Source organism: Nicotiana sylvestris, chromosome 2 (genome assembly GCF_000393655.2).
Source record: "Nicotiana sylvestris chromosome 2, ASM39365v2, whole genome shotgun sequence".
Lineage (NCBI taxonomy): Eukaryota > Viridiplantae > Streptophyta > Magnoliopsida > Solanales > Solanaceae > Nicotiana > Nicotiana sylvestris.
This window is the reverse complement of record NC_091058.1, coordinates 41,067,264-41,092,244: the sequence shown is the minus strand read 5'-3', so window position 1 is coordinate 41,092,244 and position 24,981 is coordinate 41,067,264. Positions and strand designations below refer to the sequence as shown.

The following is a 24,981-nucleotide window of genomic DNA, read 5'->3' as shown; positions in this document are numbered from 1 at the left end:
AGTAGTAACAGCATGCAGCAATAGTAACAACAAAATTGCAGTCCCATGGTAGTCCCAGCTACCAAAACTTCCCGAACTACATTAACCTGATTCCCCTTTAGCCAGGGATATGTAGGAAACCATTGAAGCAAAGGTTCAGTTAAATCTTTTTTCAAAAAATGCTTCACACGGAGTACTCCAACAGGGCAAAAAAAAAAATCGCTCCTATCCGCTCACTTTATCTTTGCACGAAAGCTCTTTGTCCTTCCGAACAAAGATGGGCAACTGTGAGCACGTGATTTTTGCTTCACGGAAACTACTCCAAAAGAAATCGAAAAAGTAAAACAAGTTACCTTCGGGTACAATTTTGAGAATTTGCATGACATTTTGATAATTGTTCTGTCCGTAAATGCTCGCCTTGCTATAGTTAAAAATACAAAAAAATACATGTTGCATGCATTTAGGAATTAGTGGTACATTTAGGAATTAATTAACCATAATTTGGTTAGAAGAAAATCACAAAAAATATGCATGTGTATTTTTTGTCATTGTGTGATTTTATTTTTAATTTGTGTGTTAATTATTAAAGGTGTTAAATAATATGTGCGTAATTTTTTTTTTGATTTTACAATTTATTTAGGATTTTTGTTTAATTTTGATAATTAAAGAAAGAAGGAAAATGGGTGAAGTATCAAGGAAACTCGGATTGGGCCAGGTGAAACCAAAAATTCAGGCCCAAACCAATTACATTGACCCAGTCCAAACCAGGTCTTCCAGAGACGCCCCCCAAACGATGCCGCATAGGGCGTTTGATCTGAGCCATCCATCCAATCTAATCCAATGGTCCAGATCACGTCCTTTCTTACCCGTTCCCAAGCCCGACCCATTACCCGGTTCAAACCAACCCCCAGCTAAAACCAAACGACGCCGTATTGTTTAGTTCCCTTAATCCTGGCCACTAATCTTAATTGATCCAACGGCCAGGATCAAACCACCCTTTACGTATATAAGCCTAATCCATCACCCCACGCCCCAAACCAAACCCCCCTCACCTACTGTTCATCCTTGTCCCCAGAAACTCCCATGAAAACCCTAGCTGCCCCCATATCCCTTCGCCTGAAAGCCGGCGGCAATGGTGCCAGTCACCACGAAATTCACACCACTGAACCCCCTAACCACCCTCGTTCCAAATCCGTTAACCATTTACTTCGAATCAACCTACAGCTTCTCGAATCTTCAATCGAAGATTCGAGCAAAAACCTAACTCACCCCAACCAAGCCCAAATTCACACCGTTCATCTTCCTGACTTTCCTCACCCCCTGAATGACCTTGGTTCCATTCGAATCTAACCAGAAAGGCTCGAACCACTAATTCGTGCCCGAAGAACCCTAGAACTCAAATCTATGAGGGTCTGTCCAAATCAACAAAAGGATCGGGGTCTAATAGACTTTAACCAAGGTGTTCTCAGTTGAAAACACTTCGATTAAAGTCCGTTCGACTTAAAATGAGCGAGTCTGGTTTAAGCCTGGGTCGTTTTGTTTTGAGCTTCCAAGATAAGTTTCTTTTTCTCTTCTGTCAGTGTTTGAATTTCTATTTGTGTTTGTCAGCATGTCTAGCTAATTTGCTGATTTTTCTGTCATTTTCTTTCAGTTCTGTCCATCTTCAAGTAGACCTTTTATTTAGTCAATTCTTTTTGTTCGTTTGTTAATCTGTTGTGATGAACTGTGTGTGCAACTTGATTAAAATCATCAAATAGTTAGTTAATACTTAGGTTCCCTGTTTTTGCCCCAAAGTCGTGAATCACTCTGTCTCTATGTTTTAGTCTGTTTGTTGTTATCCTTATGTGCATATAGTCGATTGAATAAGTGTCGTCAACTGAATTCACTTGAAAAACTAGAAAATCATGAGTCTGCTCATTTCAGTGTGATTACTAGCCTGTTCCTCTTATCTATGGTGAGACTTGTATCAATAGGCCTGTTGCAGTAGTGCTTCGATCTTAGTTTGCATCCTCAACTGCCTATTGGAACAATTGGTTTTGAGTTGGTCAGGATTGGTCTCCAATATGACCAACTCATACCATTTGATTAACATCCCTGTCTGATTGAGTTTGAATCATTGGCTGAACTTAGGTTGAGAATTGGGTATAGCTGTAGAAATCTAACAGATCAACTTGAAATCAGTATTGACTTTAAGCTGATTAGTTAGTAGTCAATGATTAGTTGAATTTGGAGAGGTTTATATACTGACTATTAAGAGTTAGGGTAATACAATAATATGCAAAGGTTAAGGGTAATTCTGGCATTTGACAGAGTTTGATTAGGGATTAACTTAAGAACATGTCAAGTGGTAATTAAAATACTATTAACCTAATGACAATGGGGAACAAAACAACAAGCATGAGAATTAAGTGAATATTATAATAAACCCATAACTCTTGATTAGAGCAATAGGACAAGCATGGGGAACATAATAGTTTACATCAAGAAAAGGCACTTAGGCATGGGAAGTGAAGGGTATGGGCAGACCTAGAGGCTGTGAAGTTCTAGGCAGAACTTAGGGGTCTCTTTCAGGTTATAAATAGAGCTATTTTTGGCTAAGGGAGAGGTTGGACATCAGAAATTCAGAGAGATAGAGTGTTAAAGCTGAACTTTTACATTAAAGAGTTTCAGGCTGCTTTTCTTGAGTGTTTGACAAATCAGAAACTACTACTTTCTTGCACCCGTCTGTTTTGTTGGGATACTGCTGGGTTTCAGCTTAGTCTTTCCTGGGTTCTCTACTTGTTGAACACTGTTTCAGTTGAGTGTCTTGGTTTTCTGTTGGTTTGAAAGTTCACTGGTCTTCTGCTTGGTTTTAAAAATCTGTCACTGAGTTGTTATTGCTGTTGATTGCTGGTTTTCCGTTGTTGCTGTTGCTGTGTATGCTACTGCTGCATTGATCATTCCTCTTCTTCTTTTGCTTTCCTATACCAGGTACACAACTGATACACTAGTCAATGTAGGCTGAAATTTGAAGCATGAATATAAAAATGAAGAGTTGAAGTTATTTTGAATTCACTTTAGAAATATACTGAACATTAGTTGTATGTATGATAGTTCACTTTCTTTACTAGAACCATGTAGTTAGCTGTGATGTAACTGAACCTTTATACATATCATTTAGTTGAAGAACTCTATGTTTTGCTTATAATTAAAAGAGACTAATGTTGTAGTAGCCATGTTCTATTAGTTCATTATTGTTTGTTAAGAAACATGTTAGGTACCCAATAGTTACTTCTTTAAACAAATGGCATATTTTCAAATTGGTAGGAATATTGCTTGATTAGACAAGCAGTACTTTACATTTCAGCCCCCTTATAAATGTCAAACATATACAAAATAAGTTAACTAGGCCCAATTGGAATAAGGATGGCCCAGGTCGAGTTTCACGTTATGCACATTGGGCCTGGGCCCATAACTGTCAAACGGACTGCCCGTATCACGTCCATCTTTCAGCAAATCATGTTCGAAACTTAACTATAATAACTCATAAGTATGTAAATAAAGTAGGACCATATCATTTATTTTAGAGACAAATGAAATAGAAAACATAGTCACTATAGGATGATCTTTTAGATAAAAATGAGACTAGCCTCGCCAAATAAAACACACAGATTGCGGGGCCCTCACAAAAATGTATGTGTTGATTACTTAGAACTCGAGATAGGTCGGTTAGCGAACTCCACGGCTTTACCCAAAATAATAATACGCTAATCGCTTTAGACGCGATTTAATTAAATTACATTCTTAAACTCGGGTGCACATTTATGTGACCCAAATCCAAATCTCAACGGAGTCGAAATGTGTCTCTAATCACGGGTACATTGATTGTGACGTGGTCCGAGATGCATGTCCATGACGTTGCAAATTCCTTTAAAAAATAAGAATGAGATGAGCCTCACCGAATAAAAATACAAAATTGTGGGGCCCTCGGTAAATATTTGCTTTAAAATTGCTTAGACTTCGGGATGGACCGTTTAGCAAAATTTCACGGCCCTACCCAAAGTAAATGATACGCTAGTCGCTTTAGGCACGCCTTTTAATAATTTAATTTTCTTAAAACTCGGGTGCACATTTATGTGACCCAAATCCAAATCTCAACAGAGTTGAAATGTGCCAACAACCACGGGTGCATTGATGTGACGTGGTTGGAGATGTATTTCCATGATGTTGCAATTCTTGATAAAAAATAAATAAAAAATATGTATATAATAATAATGACAAAAGCGGTTAAAAGTTAAAACTTGCACATGAGCTCATAATTGTATTAAATCAGATAAACAAGCCGAATATGACAGTTGAGCGACCGTGCTAGAACCACGGAACTGGGGAATGCCTAATACCTTCTCCCGAGTTAACAGAATTCCTTATCCGGATTTCTGGTTCGCGGACTCTTAAACAGAGTTATTCTTTTCATCGATTCGGGATTAAATTGGTGACTTGGGACACCCTAAATCTCCCAAGTGGCGACTCTGAAATAAATAAACAAATCTCGTTTCGATTGTCCTTTAATTGGAAAAACTCCTTCACCCCTCGCGGGGACGGAAAAAGGAGGTGTGACACCTGGTACCTATTGGGTATACTGATTCAGATTTCTAATCAGACAGAGATTCTAGAAAGTCTACCTCATGTAATGTGTTTACTCTTGGAGGTGGAGCAATAAGTTGGAGGAGTATCAAGCAAACTTGTGTTGCTGATTCCATCATGGAAGCCGAATATGTGGCAGCCACTGAGGCATCCAAAGAGGCAGTTTGGCTCGGTAACTTCCTGAGAGAGTTGGGTGTGGTTCCCTCGATTCAAGCGCCAATTACGCTTTACTGTGATAATAGTGGTGCGGTTGCAAATTCAAAGGTGTCACGAATCCATAAGAGGGAAAATCACATTGAGCGTAAATATCATTTAATTCATGATATAGTGCAGAGAGGGGATGTAGTGGTCACCAAGATTGCGTCAGAGAACAACTTGGTAGATCCGTTTACTAAGAGCTTACCATAGAAGACTTTTGATAAGCATGTAGAAGGAATGAGTGTCAAAATTGTAGACGCATGGTTATTAGTCTAAGTGGGAGATTGTTAGAATATACTATAAGCCATGCGTATTGTTATAGTATTCTTTATGAACAATTATTTATTTACTTGTTTAAATTCAATAAAGTTTCATTTTAAATAGATCATGTGTTGGTTTGTGCGTCCATTGCTTACATAGTAGATGATTTAGTGTATAGAGTTTAGCTTATACACGGAAGATTAAATCATCGGTTCTTGTAAGACATAAAAGTTAATGTTCACAATCTAATGATGGAATTGGACAAATCATCGGAATGATTGTAGCACAAGATTAAATATAATTTATCTTGATTATGGGAATGGTTTAATTCCAACTTCTTGTGCTAGTACATTTTGTATGTATTGAACGGATCAAGTAGAGATGAGTATTTTATACTGACTTTATAAAATAATTTCTCTAGTCCATTTAATGTACTTATACTCTTAATCCTGATATAATTATTATTAGCTGTGTATGTCACTTGTTGTTTTGATTTATTAAAAGGCGAGATTCTTTCGCGAGTCAATAAGCCTGGTAAATTGGATAACAATGATATACATTGGCGAAGTAATAATTAGTTGATGGAATCCATGTCTCGATTTTGAGATTGATGATACTCCTTTATGAAAGCTTATAAGTTTTCATGTGTAAACCCGGCCGGTGGATTTTGTATCCGACACATGAAATAAGTTAAGTGTAAGTCTAAAGGAAGTAATCAATAAATTAAATAGTCAGTAATTTAATTTGATTGATTAGTATCTGAATCTTAACATGGGGAGTTAAATAAGGTTTTATGGAAGAATTTTGAAATTGAGCTAATGAGTGCAATTACGAATTTTTAGTGGAATAATTCATAATTTATTATGATGGAAATTAATTTCAGAATTTCGAAATTAATATCATAATAGGAAGCCTTGTTAATTAAATTTTGTGGTCCCTACTGTGCCTAAATAATAGAAAATAGTGGAAACTGTTACTTAGTGGAAAAGAAAATATGGAAACCGTCCCTTAGTGGGAGAAGGAAATCTAACAGGTTTTGAAAACGGTTTTGACCGAAAAATGCAGCTATATATATGGATATAAGGGCTGGACGTTTGGGGTATGATTCTGACTGCGGTTTCTACTAGAATTTTGCCCACCCAAAATTCTCTATTTTCGGTTATTGTTTGGGTAACACAGTAGAAGACTGTGAAAATCTGCTGGTGTGTGGTATCAACCGAGGAACTAGAGAACGACATAGATTTGTTGTGTTTACGCTTCAAGAGGTAACCCTAAAATCTCCATACGTGCTAGTTGTTTAGATTACATGTGAATAAGATTCTGCTATTGCTTCCGCTGTGGTATATATTCCAACAGTTAGTTCTGTTATGTGACAGCTGTTAGTGAGCTGTCCAACAGTTGGTTAGTTAAGTTAAATTAGTTAGTTAGCTAGGTGTATAAATGTACCGAATGTATCTTTAATAGAATAGTGAGTTCATTTCCTCTTTCAACTAACTCTCTCTCTAAACTTCCGCCATTGTTGCACCTTCAGAATCTCTTGCATTTTAGCACTAATACATAAATAATCTCGTTCTAGTTTTAAATTTATCCAACTTTCAAAGATAAAATTTATAGCTTTTCTTTAATACTTTAGTAAACGTCTTATTTAGCATCGAATTAATTGTACAATATAATATGAATGTTTTTTTATGTGGTTTTGATTGATCAGCATCAATGTGTAGCTTATAAATATAGATATGGTCCCAAGACTAATGCTGAGTCTTAACAAAAAAATACAACTACTTGAATTAATTTGACATGATAGAAAAATCGAAAGGAATGCCGACTTCTTCAGCAGTATTACAATTTACGCAAGAAAACGAGCTATATGCCTAAGAATCAAAGGTTGAATATTCGGCAAGCTATATATCATAATCTCCGCAATCCATGTCTAGTAACTAGCAAGAAGTAAGAGTATATTTCAGCAAGAAATTAAATTGATTGATGAGTGTTTAGACGGTTAATTAGTTCTTTCACTCAATGGTGGCCATATGTTTCTATATTATGAGATGATGATATATGTGTCTTAAAACATCCCTACCTAGTTTGTCACTATTTACTGATGAAATTTTGTAAAGACTAAGTATGAACACCATTAGGCAGTTCTAATCAAGAATATACCATGTGCTAATTCGTGGTAGGTTCTGAACTCTCAAGAGTGGAAACCCAATATTGAATAGTGGTGTTTCATTTTAGTCGTGTCATGATCTCTTCTAACTTATTTTCCTGAAATACATTTATGTGTCAATGTACTTGAAAATATTTTGAAAGAAATAAGACTCCTTCCAACCCACTACTAGAAATCCGGACAAAAGCGACCACAAAAAGCGACCAAAGTTGGTCGCTTATGGCCCAAAAAGCAACCAAAAAGCGACCAAACACGCCTGGTAGCTATATTGATGGTCCCTTTTATTTAGGGACTAAAGTTGGTCGCTATTTGGTCTCTAAGCTAAAAGGGCCAAATATTTTGATTTTAACTTTAGTGACCAACTTTGGTCGCTATATTAATTTAATAATATAAATTTGGCGACCAAAGTTGGTCTCTACATATGAAATACGTTGTTTTTAATTTATCATTAATCATTAGAAAGCGACCAACTTTGGTCTCTAATCCAAATATTATATTTTAAAATCTGGACAATAGAGACCAAAGTTGGTCGCTAAATTCAAGAATTTAATTTTTTTTAAAGATAAGCGACCAACATTCTGGGCAGGTAGCGACCAAGGTTGGTCGCTATTGCCCAGAAAATTATTTTTTTTATAGTGAAATGCGACCAAATAGAGACCAAAGTTGGTCGCTTTTCTTGGTATATTTTTGGCAGAAACTGCCTGTTTTGGCAGCTACACCACCTGCCAGCTTACCAAACATCCTAAACAGGCATTTTATGCCAGCAACAACAACAACAACAATTAAAAGCAACAATCAATAGAACTAACACATTAAGCTAACAAAACTAAGTTAACGCTTATTACAAGCCCATTCGAACTAAAAAGAACTAACACAATAGAACTAAATTTTTTTGTCTAGTTCAAAGTATATAAAGTACTCAAGGAGTGTTCTTTCAGCATCCTCGTCCGAAAGTTGGATTGCCTCGCCCGATTCATTAGGTGGTTGACTGCGTATGAATTCCCCCACGTCAGCTGCATGTGAAGCGAACCTATATGAAAAATTATATATATTGAATTAGTATTTCAAAATTTATATAAAAGTAAATCAAAATACTTAATGCAAAAGTAAAAAACTTACATGTATATAGTCGAGGCTCGACCCTCCTTTCTGAATCAATCTCTTTCTTCTTCTTTACAATACGAGTTTCATTGAATAACTCATCTTGCTTCATTGGCATCATAAAGTTGTCTGGTGGCTTTGGTGATTATCCTCGTGGTACTATTACTCGGGATGAACTTGGATACAGAGAATAACTTGGATACAGTACCTGACAGGGTGTGTCTTTGATCAATTATTGATCTCTATAGCTACAATGATAATGAGAAGGCAACGACATGTGTTTCAAAATAGTGATGGTAAAGGTAGGATTTAACATTTCCTAAGTAGATAAAAAAGATTATAGAGGAATTCTCTACTTCACTTTCCAAGAGGAAAAGAAGTTTGATTGATAGTGACAACGTTGATGAAGATGGAATATTTTCCGTTGGTCATGGTAGTTCCCATAAAGTGGGGATCATAAGAATCTATGATGACAAAGATTATAGAAAGTTTTGTTCTAAACTTTCTTCCAAGTCTGATCCGTACAAGCTTAATATAATATTGGTGATATTTCTTCGGATTCAGACAATGATTTGACCGACAAAAGTATGGAAATGATCTTAAAAAGAATTAAATTGTGGAAACCAAATAGCGACCAAAGTTGGTCGCTAAAGTAGTCAAAATGTTGACTGGATTGGTCAGACTTGCTTGGTCAAACGTTTACTGAGATTAGCGACCAATATTGGTCGCTAAAGTGGGACCCGCTTACAAAATTTTAATAATTATATTATTATTTTGAAAAAACTATAAAATATAAATATATATAATATAAAATTGGCGACCAACGTTGGTCGCTACATAAAGGCAAGAAAGGTAGCGACCAATTTTGGTCGCTTAACTGGGTCCCAGTTATTCAATTTTAATAATTATATTATTAATTTAATTATTATATGAAATATAATTAAATCTGATTTAAATTTAGCGACCAACTTTGGTCGCTAAACTAAATTCATGAATAAATAGCGACCATAATTGGTCACTATTCTGGTCAACAATGGTCAAAATTAAAAATCACTTTTGTATTTACTATGTAAATAATATAAATGTAAGTCGTTAATACTTTTGTAATACAAGGGATGAATAGTACTACGAAGCGGGCGTGTGTGTCTATATATACAATATATGTACTTACGCTATACTATGCACTAAGTATAAGTGTATGAGGTAATACCGTATCGAATACAGCTTATATATATATATACATAATATGTGCTTACGCTATATTATGCACTAAGTATTATTGTATTAGATATTACCGTATCGAATACAGATTATATATATATATATATATATATATATATATATATATAATATGTACTTACGCTATACTATGCACTAAGTATAAGTGTATGAGGTAATACCGTATCGAATACAACTTATATATATATATATATATATATATAATATATGTACTTACGCTATACTATGCATTAAGTATAAGTGTATTAGGCATTACAGTATCGAATACAGCTTATATAAATATAATATATGTACTTACGCTATACTATGCACTAAGTATAAGTGTACGAGGTAATATCGTATGGAATACAACTTATATATATATATAATATATGTACTTACGCTATACTATGCACTAAGTATATATAAGTGTATGAGGTAATACCGTATCTAATACAGCTTTTATATATATATATATATATATATAATATATGTAATTACGCTATACTATGCACTAAGTATAAGTGTATTAGGTAATACAATATCGAATACAGCTTATATATATATAATATATGTACTTAGGCTATATTATGCACTAAGTATTAGTGTATTAGGTATTACCGTATCGAATACAGCTTATATATATATATATATACTTATGCGTATAAGTGTATTAGGTAATACTATATCGAATATGGCGTATATATATATAATATATATACTTACGCTTTACTATGCACTGAGTATAAGTGTAGTAGGTAATACTGTATCGAATATAGCTTATATATATATAATATATATACTTACGCTTTACTATGCACTGAGTATAAGTGTATTAGGTAATACTGTATCGAATATAGCTTATATATATATAATATATGTACTTACGCTATACTATGCACTAAGTATATATAAGTGTATGAGGTAATACCGTATCTAATACAGCTTATATATATATAATATATGTAATTACGCTATACTATGCACTAAGTATAAGTGTATTAGGTAATATAGCATCGAATACAACTTATATATATATATATAATATATGTACTTACGCTATATTATGCACTGAGTATTAGTGTATTAGGTATTACCGTATCGAATACAACTTATATATATATATAAAATATACTTACGCGTATAAATGTATTAGGTAATACTATATCGAATATGGCGTATATATATATAATATATATACTTACGCTTTACTATGCACTGAGTATAAGTGTAGTATGTAATACTGTATCGATTATAGCTTATATATATATAATATATATACTTACGCTTTACTATGCACTGAGTATAAGTGTATTAGGTAATACTGTATCGAATATAGCTTATATATATATATATATATATATATATATATATATATATATATATATATATATATATATATATATACGCTATGATATGCACTGAGTATAAGTGTATTAGGTAATACTGTATCGAATATAGCTTATATATATATAATATATATACTTACGCAATACGATGCACTGAGTATAAGTGTATTAGGTAATACTGTATCGACTATAGCTTATATATATATATAGGATATGAATTGAAAGCTTTAAACAATTAAATTACTTTAAATTCAATTTAAAATTATATATATTAAATTGAATTAAAAATAATTGAATTTTTTAAATTGAATTAAATAAATATAAATTTTAAATTGAATTATAATTAATTTAATTTCGCTATTCTGGTAAAACGGTCAGAATTTAGCGACCAACTGTGGTCGCTATTTTGGTCAAAATAGTCAACACATATTTGGTACCAAAAATAGCGACCAACTTTTTGTAAAAACAGAGTTAAAAACGGGTTTCCCCTCCCATTCTTTTATTTTCTTCAAAAAATTCCCCAAACCCTCTCTTTTCTCTCACACACTCAAACCCCCCCCCCCTTCCGTCTCCCTCCAGCAGTGGCGCCACCGACGTCCATCGGCGGCAGCAGCAGCTCCGTCGGTGTCCTCCACTGCCCAGCTGGTAGGTTTCTCTCTCCTTTATTTTTTTTCAAAATAGACTTATTTTAATTTGTTTAATTCCTTCTAGTTTGAACCAAAAAAAATTAATTGTTCTTAGCTAAATTAAATCTATGATAATTGTTAGTAGCTAAAATATTTGGTTTTACCTATTAATTTGGGCAAGAAATGGTTTGAAGAGAAGAAACCCTAAACTTTTAGGGTTTATGATTTTTTCTTGTGAATCGAACTTTTTAGGGTATAAATTGAACTTTTAGTTTAATCTTGATTAGTTTATAGGTAGATATTTAATATAGACACGTGATAGTATATATATTTGGATTTTCTCTTAAAGTTCAAGACAATGTTAATGTTTAACGCCTTAAGCGAATCGTTGCGTGGCTCTTGTTTGAGTACAATGAGTCACCCACATAGAGGATAACTAACATTAGCCGTGTAATAATGCTTGAAATAACAATGAGTTGAACCTTTAGGATAAAACTAGTTTAGTTATAAATAGAAATTTTAGGATATGACTTGAAGCTTTTAGGATATGAGTTGAACTTTTAGGATATGACTTGAGTCTTTTAGGTATGAGTTGAAGCTTTAGGATATAAATTAAACCTTTTAGGTATGAGTTGAAGCTTTTAAGATATAAATTGAACTTTTATTTTAAGTTTAAACTCGTAGGATATGAATATAACTTTTAGGATATAAATTGAACTTTGAATCTTTGTATTGTCTTGATAGTTTAGTTATAAATAGAAATTTTAGGATATGACTTGAAGCTTTTAGGATATGAGTTGAACTTTTGGGATATGACTTGAGCCTTTTAGGTATGAGTTGAAACTTTAGGATATAAATTGAAGTATTTATGTATAAGTTGAACCTTTAGGATATGACTTGAATTTTTGTGGATATAAATTGAACCTTTTAGGATACGAGTTGAATTTTTAGGATATGAATTGAACCTTTTAGGTATGAGTTGAAGCTTTTAGGATATGACTTGAACTTTTTACGATATGAGTTGAAACTTTTAGGATATGAGTTGAACTTTTAGGAAATAAATTGAACCTTTAGGATATGACTTGAACTTTTAGTTTATGTTTAAACTCGTAGGATATGAATATAACTTTTAGTTTTTAGGTTTTGTTCTTGTGAATTGAACTTGTAGGATATAAATTGAAACTTTTAGGATATGAGTTGAATTTTTAGGATATAAATAGAAATTTTAGGATATGACTTGAAGTTTTGTGGATATGAATTGAACCTTTAGGATATAAATTGAACTTTTAGTTTATGTTTAAACTCGTAGGATAAGAATTGATGAACTTTTAGTTTTTAGATTTTGTTCTTGTGAATTGAACTTGTACGATATAAATTGAAGCTTTTATGTATGACTTGAACTTTTTACGATATGAGTTGAAACTTTTAGGATATGAGTTGAACTTTTGTGGATATGAATTGAAGGTTTAGGATATGAATTGAACTTTTAGTTTATGTTTTCGAATTTTATATTGCCGGACGATTATTAGAAGAGGTTGATGACGTTATTAGACATGCAATAGAACTTCCACCAAGAATAACTAAGACACAGTACCTGGCAAAGTGTGCCTTTAATTGTTCTTCTCATTAGCGACAATGATGATGAGAAGGCAATGACATGTATTTCAAATAGTGATGGTGTAGGTAGGAATTTAGTATTTCCTAAGTAGATAAAAGAAGAGCTTATAGAGTAATTCTGTACTTCATTTTCCATGAGGAAAAGAAGTTTAATTGAGAGTGACAAGGTTGATGAAGACGAAATGTATTCCGTTGGTCATGGCAGTTCCCATAGAATGGGGATCATAAGACTCTATGATGACAGAGATTATAGGAAGTTTTGTTCTAAATTTTCTTTCAAGTCTGATCCGTACAAGCTTAATGTGATATTGGTGATATTTCTTCGGATTCAGACAATGATTTGACCGACAAAAGTATGGAAATGCTCTTAAAAAGAATTAAAGGTAAAATCTTTTCAGCATCCTTCTCTACCAAGAAAAATGTTTTACCTTTAATTCTTTTTAAGAGCATTTCCATACTTTTGTCGGTCAAATCATTGTCTGAATCCGAAGAAATATCACCAATATCATATCAAGCTTGTACAGATCAGACTTGGAAGAAAGTTTAGAACAAAACTTTCTATAATCTTTGTCATCATAGAGTCTTATGATCCCCACTTTATGGGAACTACCATGACCAACGAAAAACATTCCGTCTTCATCAACGTTGTCACTATCAATCAAACTTCTTTTCCTCTTGGAAAGTGAAGTAGAGAATTCCTCTATAACCTCTTTTATCTACTTAGAAAATGTTAAATCCTACCTTTACCATCACTATTTTGAAACACATGTCGTTGCCTTCTCATTATCATTGTAGCTATAGAGATCAATAATTGATCAAAGACACACCCTGTCAGGTACTGTATCCAAGTTATTATCTGTATCCAAGTTCATCCCGAGTAATAGTACCACGAGGATAATCACCAAAGCCACCAGACAACTTTATGATGCCAATGAAGCAAGATGAGCTATTCAATGAAACTCATATTGTAAAGAAGAAGAAAGAGACTAATTCAGAAAGGAGGGTCGAGCCTCGACTATATACATGTAAGTTTTTTACTTTTGCATTAAGTATTTTGATTTACTTTTATATAAATTTTGAAATACTAATTCAATATATATAATTTTTCATATAGGTTCGCTTCACATGCAGCTGACGTGGGTGAATTCATACGCAGTCAACCACCTAATGAATCGGGCGAGGCAATCCAACTTTCGGACGAGGATGCTGAAAGAACACTCCTTGAGTACTTTATATACTTTGAACTAGACAAAAAAACTTAGTTCTATTGTGTTAGTTCTTTTTAGTTCGAATGGGCTTGTAATAAGCGTTAACTTAGTTTTGTTAGCTTAATGTGTTAGTTCTATTGATTGTTGCTTTTAATTGTTGTTGTTGTTGTTGCTGGCATAAAATGCCTGTTTAGGATGTTTGGTAAGCTGGCAGGTGGTGTAGCTGCCAAAACAGGCAGTTTCTGCCAAAAATATACCAAGAAAAGCGACCAACTTTGGTCTCTATTTGGTCGCATTTCACTATAAAAAAAATAATTTTCTGGGCAATAGCGACCAATCTTGGTCGCTACCTCCCCAGATTTGTATTAAAAAAAAAATACAATTCTGGAAATATAGCGACCAATGTTGGTCGCTTATCTTTAAAAAAAAAATTAAATTCTTGAATTTAGCGACCAACTTTGGTCTCTATTGTCCAGATTTTAAAATATAATATTTGGATTAGAGACCAAAGTTGGTCGCTTTCTTATGATTAATGATAAATTTAAAACAACGTATTTCATATGTAGAGACCAACTTTGGTCGCCAAATTTATATTATTAAATTAATATAGCAACCATAGTTGGTCACTAAAGTCAAAATCAGAATATTTGGCCCTTTTAGCTTAGAGACCAAAGTTGGTCGCTAAATAGTGACCAACTTTGGTCCCTAAATAAAAGGGACCATCAATATAGTTACCAGGCGTGTTTGGTCGCTTTTTGGGCCATAAGCGACCAACTTTGATCGTTTTTTGTGGTCGCTTTTGTCCGGATTTCTAGTAGTACCAATATAGCTTATCTAATTTGAAAAAGACAAAGGGGGAAGGAAAAAATAATCTCATCTTGCACCGGCTTAACAGGCGGAGGAAATTTGCGGAGACTCCATTTGCACAAAATTTACTAACACTAGAAAGTGGGGAGTAATTTCTCTTTTTTAGAACAAAACCACCAAAAGTTCAAAAGCATAAAGGCTTACTATGTAGAGAGTAAAAATGAGTCTTTGAGAATACGAATAAACTTAGCTTGCCGTGGGCCAGTCAGCATAGACTTGAAGTTGACAGAACCTCAGAACAACAACATTTGCGTCCAATTACCTAGGAAGACCAATGTACTACTCTAATAGAGTGCCGTTGGGCAAACGACGAAGACTTCAGATTGATTTGCCATCAACGAAAGGACTGGCGCTATGAAAATGCAAGTAAAACATTTAATTAGCATTAGTACCTTTTCTGGGCATCCTCATAAATAATTACCTGGTTATGAAAATTATTTTGATCAGTATGGCTGTGGAAATTTCCCTTGAGCTGGGAAATTATGTACTCTATTCGTTGGGGTCGAAATAACAGTGCATCGTGCAAAAGTTATCAAACAAACTTTGGCGACGATAAATCATTAGACAAAGAGATATAAAAAGATATAAGTTTGGTCAATTGACCTACGTTAATCTACTAATATAAATAAAAAATTTACCGAGCGAATAAATTCTCCCCAAATCAAGACTCTCTAAAAAACTATATTGTAGATGCTAGCATTGTTTTTGTTGTTTCAAGGAGAGATTCTCAATTTATAAAAGTGCAAAGTTCTCCTTGAAAAAAAATTCTAGTATCAAATGTTGAATAGATTTATATTTTTAAGTAAAAATAAAATTAATTACTGTAAATAATTTTCCGTCCTTCAAGAAATGATAAAACTCAAACGCTGTAAGAAAATCAGCGCAAAACCAAACACTATTTGTCCCATTTTGTGACAGTTACTATTTGAAAAATCAAATGAGTTTTTCTTTGACCATAAATTTTCATATGCCTTTAAATAACTTGCACCATTATGTCAAGACTCAAGAGTATGGGATCCCAACTTTTGCTATACTGATTGTGCAATTAGTTCATTAGTTTCTCGATACTATAATCGAAATTTCCTGAAAAAGCATAAGATCAGTGCAATCCAGAAATGAATAATCCGAAAAAGGAATTACTCGGCAGATACATAACTTCAGATTTTCCATCAATAAATCCAAATGGTCAAGTCAAAACTACTTTTCCAAGACGGAATTATTTTAATTTCCAGTTGTTAACTAAAAGGAGGTTATATTACTGGCAGTCTAGAATAGTTATTGTGATATAATTTCTCATCTACGCCTCTATATATACGCTATGCTACCAAAGACATTTAATGCAATCCTTAAACAACTTACAACAATATTCTTTGTGATCAAACCATATTTCTCCCTCTCTTATACTTAACCATGGCTATGAAAATCAATTTGATCAGTGTTGTAATATTGTTCTTTGTAGTTGGCATGTACAAGTCTCATGCAACGGCTCGCAACCTGCAGCCAGAATTATCTGTGTCTGAGAGACACGAGCTGTGGATGGCACGTCATGGACGAGTTTACAAGGATGAAGCAGAAAAAGGAAAACGACTCGTGATATTTAAAGAAAACATGCAATTCATTGAGTCAATCAATAGGGCAGGGAATCTGTCTTATAAGTTGGGCATCAATGAATTTGCCGATATTACTTCAGATGAGTTTTTTGCCAGGTACACTGGATTAAACATGCCTTCACACCTCCCATCTTCTCCGGTATCGTCGATGGAATTCAAGATTAATGATCTAACTGATGACATGCCGTCGAACTTGGATTGGAGAGAGAAAGGAGCTGTCACTGAAGTGAAGTACCAAGGTCTTTGTGGTAAGATAAAACATCACATGATTTTAACGCACCATGTCCTTAGTGACGGATTTACACTAGATAGAAATTACTACGTACATCTAACTTGTATTATATATGTGTGCATGAGTGCGGGAAAAAGAAAAAAACCTACTCCCTCCGTTTCATATTAGATGAGGTACTTTCCTTTTTAGTCTGTTTCAAAACAAATGACACATTTCTAAATTTGGAAATAATTTAACTTTAAACTCTTCATTTTATCCATTTACCCTTAATGAGAAGCTTTTATAGCCACACAAATATATGTCATGGCCCCACAAACCTTTTACCCCTTAAGCTTTTAATACCACAAGTTTCAAAAGTCTTCTTCTTTTTTCTTAAACTTTGTGCCGAGTCAAACTACCTCAGCTAATATAAAACGGAGGGAGTACTACTATACTACATATATGAAAGATCAGAACCCATCGACTCTAAATTCTGGATTCTTACTGCATGTCCTTGCAACTAGTTATTTATTACCCTTTCCTTTATAAGTATTTCTTTTTTTAATAAAATGTTGATGCACCTTTCTATGTCTTGATATTATGCTAATACGTACTACTAATTTTCTACGTATAGGATGTTGCTGGGCATTCTCTGCAGTTGGAGCACTAGAGGGAGCATACCAAATTGCAACAGGCCAAAAGGTGGAACTTTCTGAGCAAGAACTTCTCGATTGCACCACCAATAACAATGGCTGCAAAGGAGGATTTATGACCAATGCATTTGAATTCATCATTGAAAATGGTGGAATTTCCACTGAATCAGACTACCCTTATGAAACGCAACAAGACACATGCAGAAGCCAAGAGCTCACACCAGCAGTTAAAATAAGTAGCTATCAAGTTGTGCCTGAAAGTGAAACAGCATTATTGCAAGCCGTAACTCAACAACCAGTGTCAATTGGAATTTCTGCTAGCCAAGAGTTCCAATTCTACCAAGGAGGAACTTATCATGGAAGTTGTGCATATCAAATTAACCATGCTGTTACAGCCATAGGATATGGAACTGATGAACAAGGTCAAAATTATTGGTTATTCAAGAATTCATGGGGAACATCTTGGGGTGAGAATGGATTCATGAAAATTATAAGAGGTACTGGAGGTCATTGTGACATCACCAAGTTGTCTTCTTATCCAGTCATTTAATTTATCCTACGGAAGTATTCCATATTTTAGTATGTTGTGGTAAGAATTAAAAGAAAATATTGGTCGTGCATGCATGCAAAAGTGATTTGCATGCAGTATCTGGGTCTTTTGTATTGGAACTTTCATTTATGGAAATATACAAGTGTATTGATTATATCATATAAAGCACAAAATGTAATATTGTGGGGTTAGTTGTTGTTGACTAATAAATTACTCCCTCAGTAATTTATGTGAACCTGTTTGACTGAGTACGGAGTTTAAGAAAAAATGAAGATTTTTGGAATTTGCGATCCCAAACAAGTCAAAAAGGGGTCCAGAATATTTGTGTGACTACAAAAGCTTTTCATTAAGGGTAGAATTATAAGTTTAAGCTAAATTATTACCAAATTTAGAAAGAGGTCATTCTTTTTGGAACAGACCAAAAAGAAAATAGGTTTACATGAACTGGAGTACTATTTTAATTTTCTTAGTTGAAGCTGGAAGTTTAGAATTTTACGCAAGTATTATGTAGTCACTTATCCAAATTTAGTAAGCAATTGACCAGAACTTCTCTATACATGAGTACTTACCATTCAATTTTGTCTTTTTAAAAAAAAATTTCCTTCTCTGTCAATCAGAAACAATAGCTACTCCAAGTAGAGGGGAAAGAGGTGTGATCACACTTAGGATTAAAGATTCACTCAGATTAAAAAACATGCTATCTCAAAGGAGAATTTAGTACAAGTCTTCAAAAGTTTTACAATCAGTAATCTGTCGAAGAAAGTAAATGAATATTCAAGAATTTTTGACACCTCAATTTTCTTAAAGCTTGATATTATTGGCCATCCTCCAATATTTATATTGGTATACAGGTAAAATCAAGGATACAGTTATCCTCAATTTCCCGTGGTGAAACGAGGAACGACGTTCCTTGTTACTGGCTCGGATAAGCCCGAAGATAACCGCAGATCAGAACCAAGAACGGAAAAATGGTATAACGGTTATCGAGCACCGCGAAATCCGGAGGGAATCAAGCTCGAGTGAGATGAAGAATCGAGGGTAAAGGAAAGGCGATTGAAGGAGACAAACGAGAAGCCGAAATATCCGCCATTAACTGGATATTGCAGCGCGGATCACGCCCAATATTGGTTGCTGATTTTATTTTTGTGGGAAAGAAGGAAGGAAAAGATTTTAGCTTCAATTAAACTTATACTAGGGTTAAATCTCCTCTCTATATAATGAGGAGGAGCCCTTCATTTTTCGGACTGACTTTTTAACGCATAACAAGGCAATTAATTTTACTTTAGCTCTCAGCAATCGTTTTAAGCGTTCTTCAGTTATTTACTCATTTATTCGGATTTGCGCTCTATCTCGAGGGCTCAATCGAGACCGATCGTTGGCATTTAAGTTAAACGCAAGGCTTAACTACTGCGTCACTTTGGTTTGATCATTCCAACTTATTTCAATTCAACTATTTACTGTTCATGATCATTTGTGTTAAATTAAACCACATATTTTTTAAACCGAGTACAAATTTAATTGTTATCCATTTTAAAAGGTAAACAGTTTGGCGTCCACCGTGGAGCTAAGGATAATAGTGGTGATTTAATACGAATCTTGATAACACGCTATTTTACACTTGTTCTTTGAAGTTTGATTCCAGGATTATCCAATATGCCAGACTCTCAAACTGCTCACTTAAGTGTTGACGCCGAATCAGGTCATCACGGTGAAAATAACAATGGGGTGTCGAGCAATAACATATCCCTTGTCAACCCTAATGGCGTACTAATCGCTGATCTGGTCGATGCCAACTCACAGGTTGCCGTCAACACTAACCTACCGACATCCTAATAACAACATTCACGACACACCTCGGTCATCAATTCGTGAAGCACCTGAAGGGGAAGGCAATGGAGTTAGCCTACGTTTGATTTTTGAGATGGTTCAAGCCCAACAAGTTGCCATAGCACATATGCAGAATCAAAATCACGCACACAACACGGTTGAAACCAAACGGGTTGAAGAAAATACCGGGAGGGAAGAACGGGTTGTCACTGAGCCCAACCGGTCCAGATCCGGGGAAACTTCCGAGATGATAAAAATGCTCGAGGCATTGACAAAATGAGTAGAATCCGGCGAAAAGAGGATAGATGCAAACGAGATATGTCCTGGAACAGTTGGTTCATTGGTTATTTTTCCCTTTGAACAGGTATTCCCCACTATAAATCCCACTGTCTTGGAATAATTGAGAAGTGTCGACTGTATTATATTTGCCATGAGATCCCTCTTTACTTCCATCTGCCCCTCTTTGTTAGAGTACCATGCAACATAAGTTGTTCTTCCACACTACAGTTTGATATGTAGAGCACATGAATGCAATGCATTGCTACAACCCAGGATTTGTTGTTTTCTACAAAAAAAATATTATTTCTTATTGTAACTAAATTCATACTGTTCATCTCTCATTCTTAAAGTATGTGCAAGTGTCTGGTTATATTGAGTATAGTTCTGCTTGTACAACAAGAAATAAGTAGGTCTAAGATAGACCTAATGATGTTTTATACTTCAATACCACATAAGATGGGGTGATTTGTGTGATGTCCAATTTTTCGCTTAAACTTATTATGGAAGGATCAGGTTCTTCTATGTGTTCCTTATACTACTGTTGCGGAATAATAAATGGAGAAAGTAAAGAACACAAGTATTTTTACGTGAAAAACACCCGGCTCAAAAGGTGAAAAAACTACGACCTACTACTCAGTAGGATTTTCCCAACACTTCAGAAATCACTGAGCCAAAACAACATTTACAAAACTCTTTGTAAACCTAAGGATTACCTCTAATCCAGTTGTAGCACACAACCTCCAACTTTTGCGACAAGTTCAAGTTAACTCTAACTTGAATACTCTGAGTACATATTACAATTGCCTCTAGATAAAGCTGAAAAGTACAATATGAAAATACCTACTACAATTGAACTAGAATAAAATATAGACACTTGAAACTGGTTCTTCTATCTGGTTCACGTAGCTTCAGGTTTGCACACTTGAATCACACACGAACTACTTGCAAAATTGCCTTGCTATTTTGCTCTCAATTCACGTTTAACTTCCGTGTTTGTGCAACACCTATAAAAGAGAACAACACTGATATTTATAGAGTTAGTAAATAAAGATTAACTAGAATTCTGATGCTACTCTTCCTTGGTGGAAGAGTTCTAGTTGATTTCAACTTCTAACTCCTTCCCTATCTTGGATAGTGTTCTCTTTGATTAAGGAGTCCTACTCCTTATTAATTATGCAACCTTTTCGATCAGGAGATATCAAATACATCAATTTAAGCTTATCTCCTTCACGTGCATCCCACATGCTTGAATCTTCCCGTTTCTATCCAAATAAGGGATGGACCTGGTTCATGCCCGAGTTCCTTTATAGTCTTCAGAACTAACCTTTACTTGGGCTAACAAATTTCCACTTTTTGATGATGACAAACTCTGTGCTTTTCATAAGCTTAGGCCCTATTTTAACTCACCTTAACATCAACACAATGTTAGAAATATTTTTCCTTTTTATCACTTATCATCAAGGACCAGGTACATTAGGTTATAAACATCACTATTCAGAGAATAAAGCATAACTTCTTTTCCCCCTTTTGGCATCAGCAAAAAGTTGCATAAAAATGTGAGATAACCAGATTTTAAAGCTTACTCATGACCACTGGGGTTACTTCAAATGCAAACATGGATGAATCATCATAGATAAAGATAAGAATTTCAACCATCAAAGAAATATAAACAAACAGTTAGAGCAAACTATGAGGTAGGGGTTGAGTTATTTGCTTGGAGAAGTTTCAGCATGTCTTGAAGAATTCCATCATTCTTCTCCTTTTCCCTTGCAAGTTCAGGTTTGAGAACATCTCTCTCATATTCTAACTCAACCAATTGTGTCTTCAGCCTTGCTATCCCAGCATCCTTTGCCTCACTCTCATGTACCAAGACTCTGACTTTGCTATTGATTGGTGTCTTTTTAGATAAACCAGGTTCATTAGGAGTGACATTAACTTCATAATCGCAAGCCAATAGAGTATTAACCCCAAAATTATCCTTGCTTATACTAACCTCCCACTTCTTTATAGGTACCTTGAAATATGCAAGCACAGTTGTGAGAATGAAACCATAGGGAATGTCATGAGTTTTGGTGCCATTGATAACCATATCAGTAGGTCCGCAAGGGTTTCCTGTTCAGATGGAACAGGTTCATCTATATTTTTCCCAAGTTGAACCAACCCCCCAGCAGCTTTGCCAGACCCACTTCCCCTATTTTGCTCTCACTCTCTTCTATTTCAGTAAATTCCTCTCCCCAAACAACCATTGCACTAGTTTCTTTTGTAAGACCAATAGGAGTGGGTGAAGAATGTTCCCTCACAGAACTCCTAGCGCCCTTGCTCTCTTTTTCTTTTCCTTTTTTATTTTTACCACCAACCTATCCAGATTTTGTAGTCTCAACACCTGCGATAGATCCTACCAGTACAAATCTATTCTCCAAATTTGCAGCAACTTCAGAAATTATCTCAGGAGTAACTTTAGAATCAGAAGATACCTGTTCAGTTTTGGAAGAACTACTTTCTTCCCCCTTAGTAGCAGACTTAAATGAATCTTCAAATTTCTGGGATTCTTTTTCCCTACCTCCTTTCAATTGCTTGTTTATTTCTTGATCTGCTATGCTTCAACGACAATCTTACGAGCCATCATTTTTACTCTACTTTTCTTAGAGATTGGTGTGGTTGAAGGAGAGGTAGAAGGTGTGGAAGTAGTTTCCTGTGGTGGTGATGAAGGATTTTCAGAGGTATTCGACATATCTGGGCTGGGTATTGTAACGACCCGACCGATTGTTTCATGTGTTACCGCACGTTTCCTCAATTTCTACTTCTTATTATCTTGTTAAGTTGTATTATGTGTTATCGGGTTGATTGATTCGGGTTCAGAGAGGTTTTGCTAAGGTTTTAGACACTTAGTCTCTTTTGAGTAAGCTTAAGTTGGAAAAGTCAACCGGATATTGACTTATGTGAAAAAGGGTGTATACGGTGAAATCAGAGGAGTCTATTTCTCGCCACTAAGGTGCATTCGAGGGGTCATATCAGTATCTCAAGGCCGCAAGACTACGATCGAGCTCCCTCCGCCGAGGTTCGCCCGCGACCCAACAAAGGTCCCGAGGATGGGGAATTCCCGAGGCATGCAGCTAGCATCAGTAGGGTCTAGCATAGTGCCTAGCCATCCCATCCCCGTATCTTTGCATTTAATGCACTCTGTACTATATTGTATTCCCTCTCCTATATAAAGGGAATCCATGCCACTTTGTAAAGGACTAATGTTGCTCCATCTATTTCTCCACAAGATCAATAATCTCTCTCTCTCTCTCTCTCCTCTCTAACTTACTCGTTCCTACTAACTCGAGGTCACTCTTAGCATTTATTGCTGTCATAGTTGTTCTTCATTCATTGCATGGTACTGGCCATAAAGATCCTTGTTTGATCATATCTCAACTGTTATCCCATCCTCGACTACCCCCGATAGCTCGAGCTCGAGCCAGATATCGACCTCGAGGTTCTTCATCGACCAGTCCGAGGCTCGGGCTGCAAGAATCTTAGTCTGATTATTGCCCCATTTTAGCTTGTATTTCTTCATTAAATTTCGTACTCTTAGAATCAACTGCTCTAACAACTAGCATAAAAATAGATCACGTATTTTTAGAATCCCATTTACAAATTCAATTATTGTTACCATTTTCATGGTCAACAGTTTGGCGCCCGCCGTGGGGCTAAAAATAATAATGATTATTTTCTTGCTGGTTTCATTCCACAAATGCAAGTTATCTTTTACACTTTTTCTTGTCCAAGATCTTTTGATTTCAGGTCAAAATGTTTGGCTCGGTAAACAGTGTCGAGAACAACAACCTCGAAAACCACGGAGAAAACGGCATGGCTGTTCCGGCTGCCGGGATGCAGCCACAGAATCCCGATAACACGCCCGGATCGATTCTGGCGGACGCGGACTCACATGACGCACAACAGGTCGATGAAACCTCACACACCGACCGAAGCATACAATATGGCGACCAACTGGAAGCCCAAAAAATCCCTTCTCGGGAAGCATAGGAAGTTAGTCTTCACGATATTTTTGAAATATTGCAGGCACAACAGTTGGATATCGCTAAGTTACAAAGCCATGCAAAGACTCCCAGCATAGTAGCGCCCGAAACTACTCCCCCAGCCGAACGGGTACCAGAGAGGTCAAGCAACGATGGATCAATAGTCGATCCCACCATCGTGAAAATGTTAGAGGATCTCACCAAAAGGATCGAGTTAGGTGAGAAAATGATAGCAGCCAATGATAAAAAGGTCGAAACTTATAACTTTAGAGTTTACCAAATCCCGGGTGCACCCCCGGTCCTGAAAGGTGTAGATTCGAAGAAGTTCGAGCAACGGCCGTTCCTAGAAGAAGAGGCTCCAAAACCCATTCCAAAGAAGTTCAAAATGCCAGAACTCCAAAAATACAACGGGACCTCGGATCCTAATGAACACATCTCTGCCTATACGTGCACGGTGAAGGGCAACGACATAAAAAATGATGAGATCGAGTCAGTCCTACTGAAGAAGTTTGGAGAAATGCTCTCGAAAGGGGCCATTATGTGGTACCACAACCTAGCTCCCTACTCTATAGATTCATTGGCCATGCTAGCAGACTCCTTCGTAAGGGCGCACGC

General features: G+C 35.4%; 1 protein-coding gene across 1 annotated transcript; it reads left to right on the top strand.

Moving 5' to 3' along the window:
• Positions 1-16,571: 16,571 nt before the first annotated feature.
• LOC104225753 (senescence-specific cysteine protease SAG39) lies at positions 16,572-18,411 on the top strand. Its single transcript, XM_009777620.2, has 2 exons — positions 16,572-17,072; positions 17,670-18,411. The coding sequence occupies exons 1-2, from the start codon at positions 16,625-16,627 to the stop codon at positions 18,236-18,238; spliced, it is 1,017 nt and encodes a 338-aa protein (XP_009775922.1). The 5' UTR covers positions 16,572-16,624; the 3' UTR covers positions 18,239-18,411.
• The last annotated feature ends 6,570 nt before the right edge of the window (positions 18,412-24,981 follow it).

Excerpts from the sequence above, each read along its gene's own strand:
- LOC104225753 (XM_009777620.2), top strand. The coding sequence starts at position 16,625 with ATGGCTATGAAAATCAATTTGATCAGTGTTGTAATATTGTTCTTTGTA. Across the intron at positions 17,073-17,669 it reads GAAGTACCAAGGTCTTTGTG|GATGTTGCTGGGCATTCTCT; the intron begins GTAAGATAAAAC and ends TTCTACGTATAG.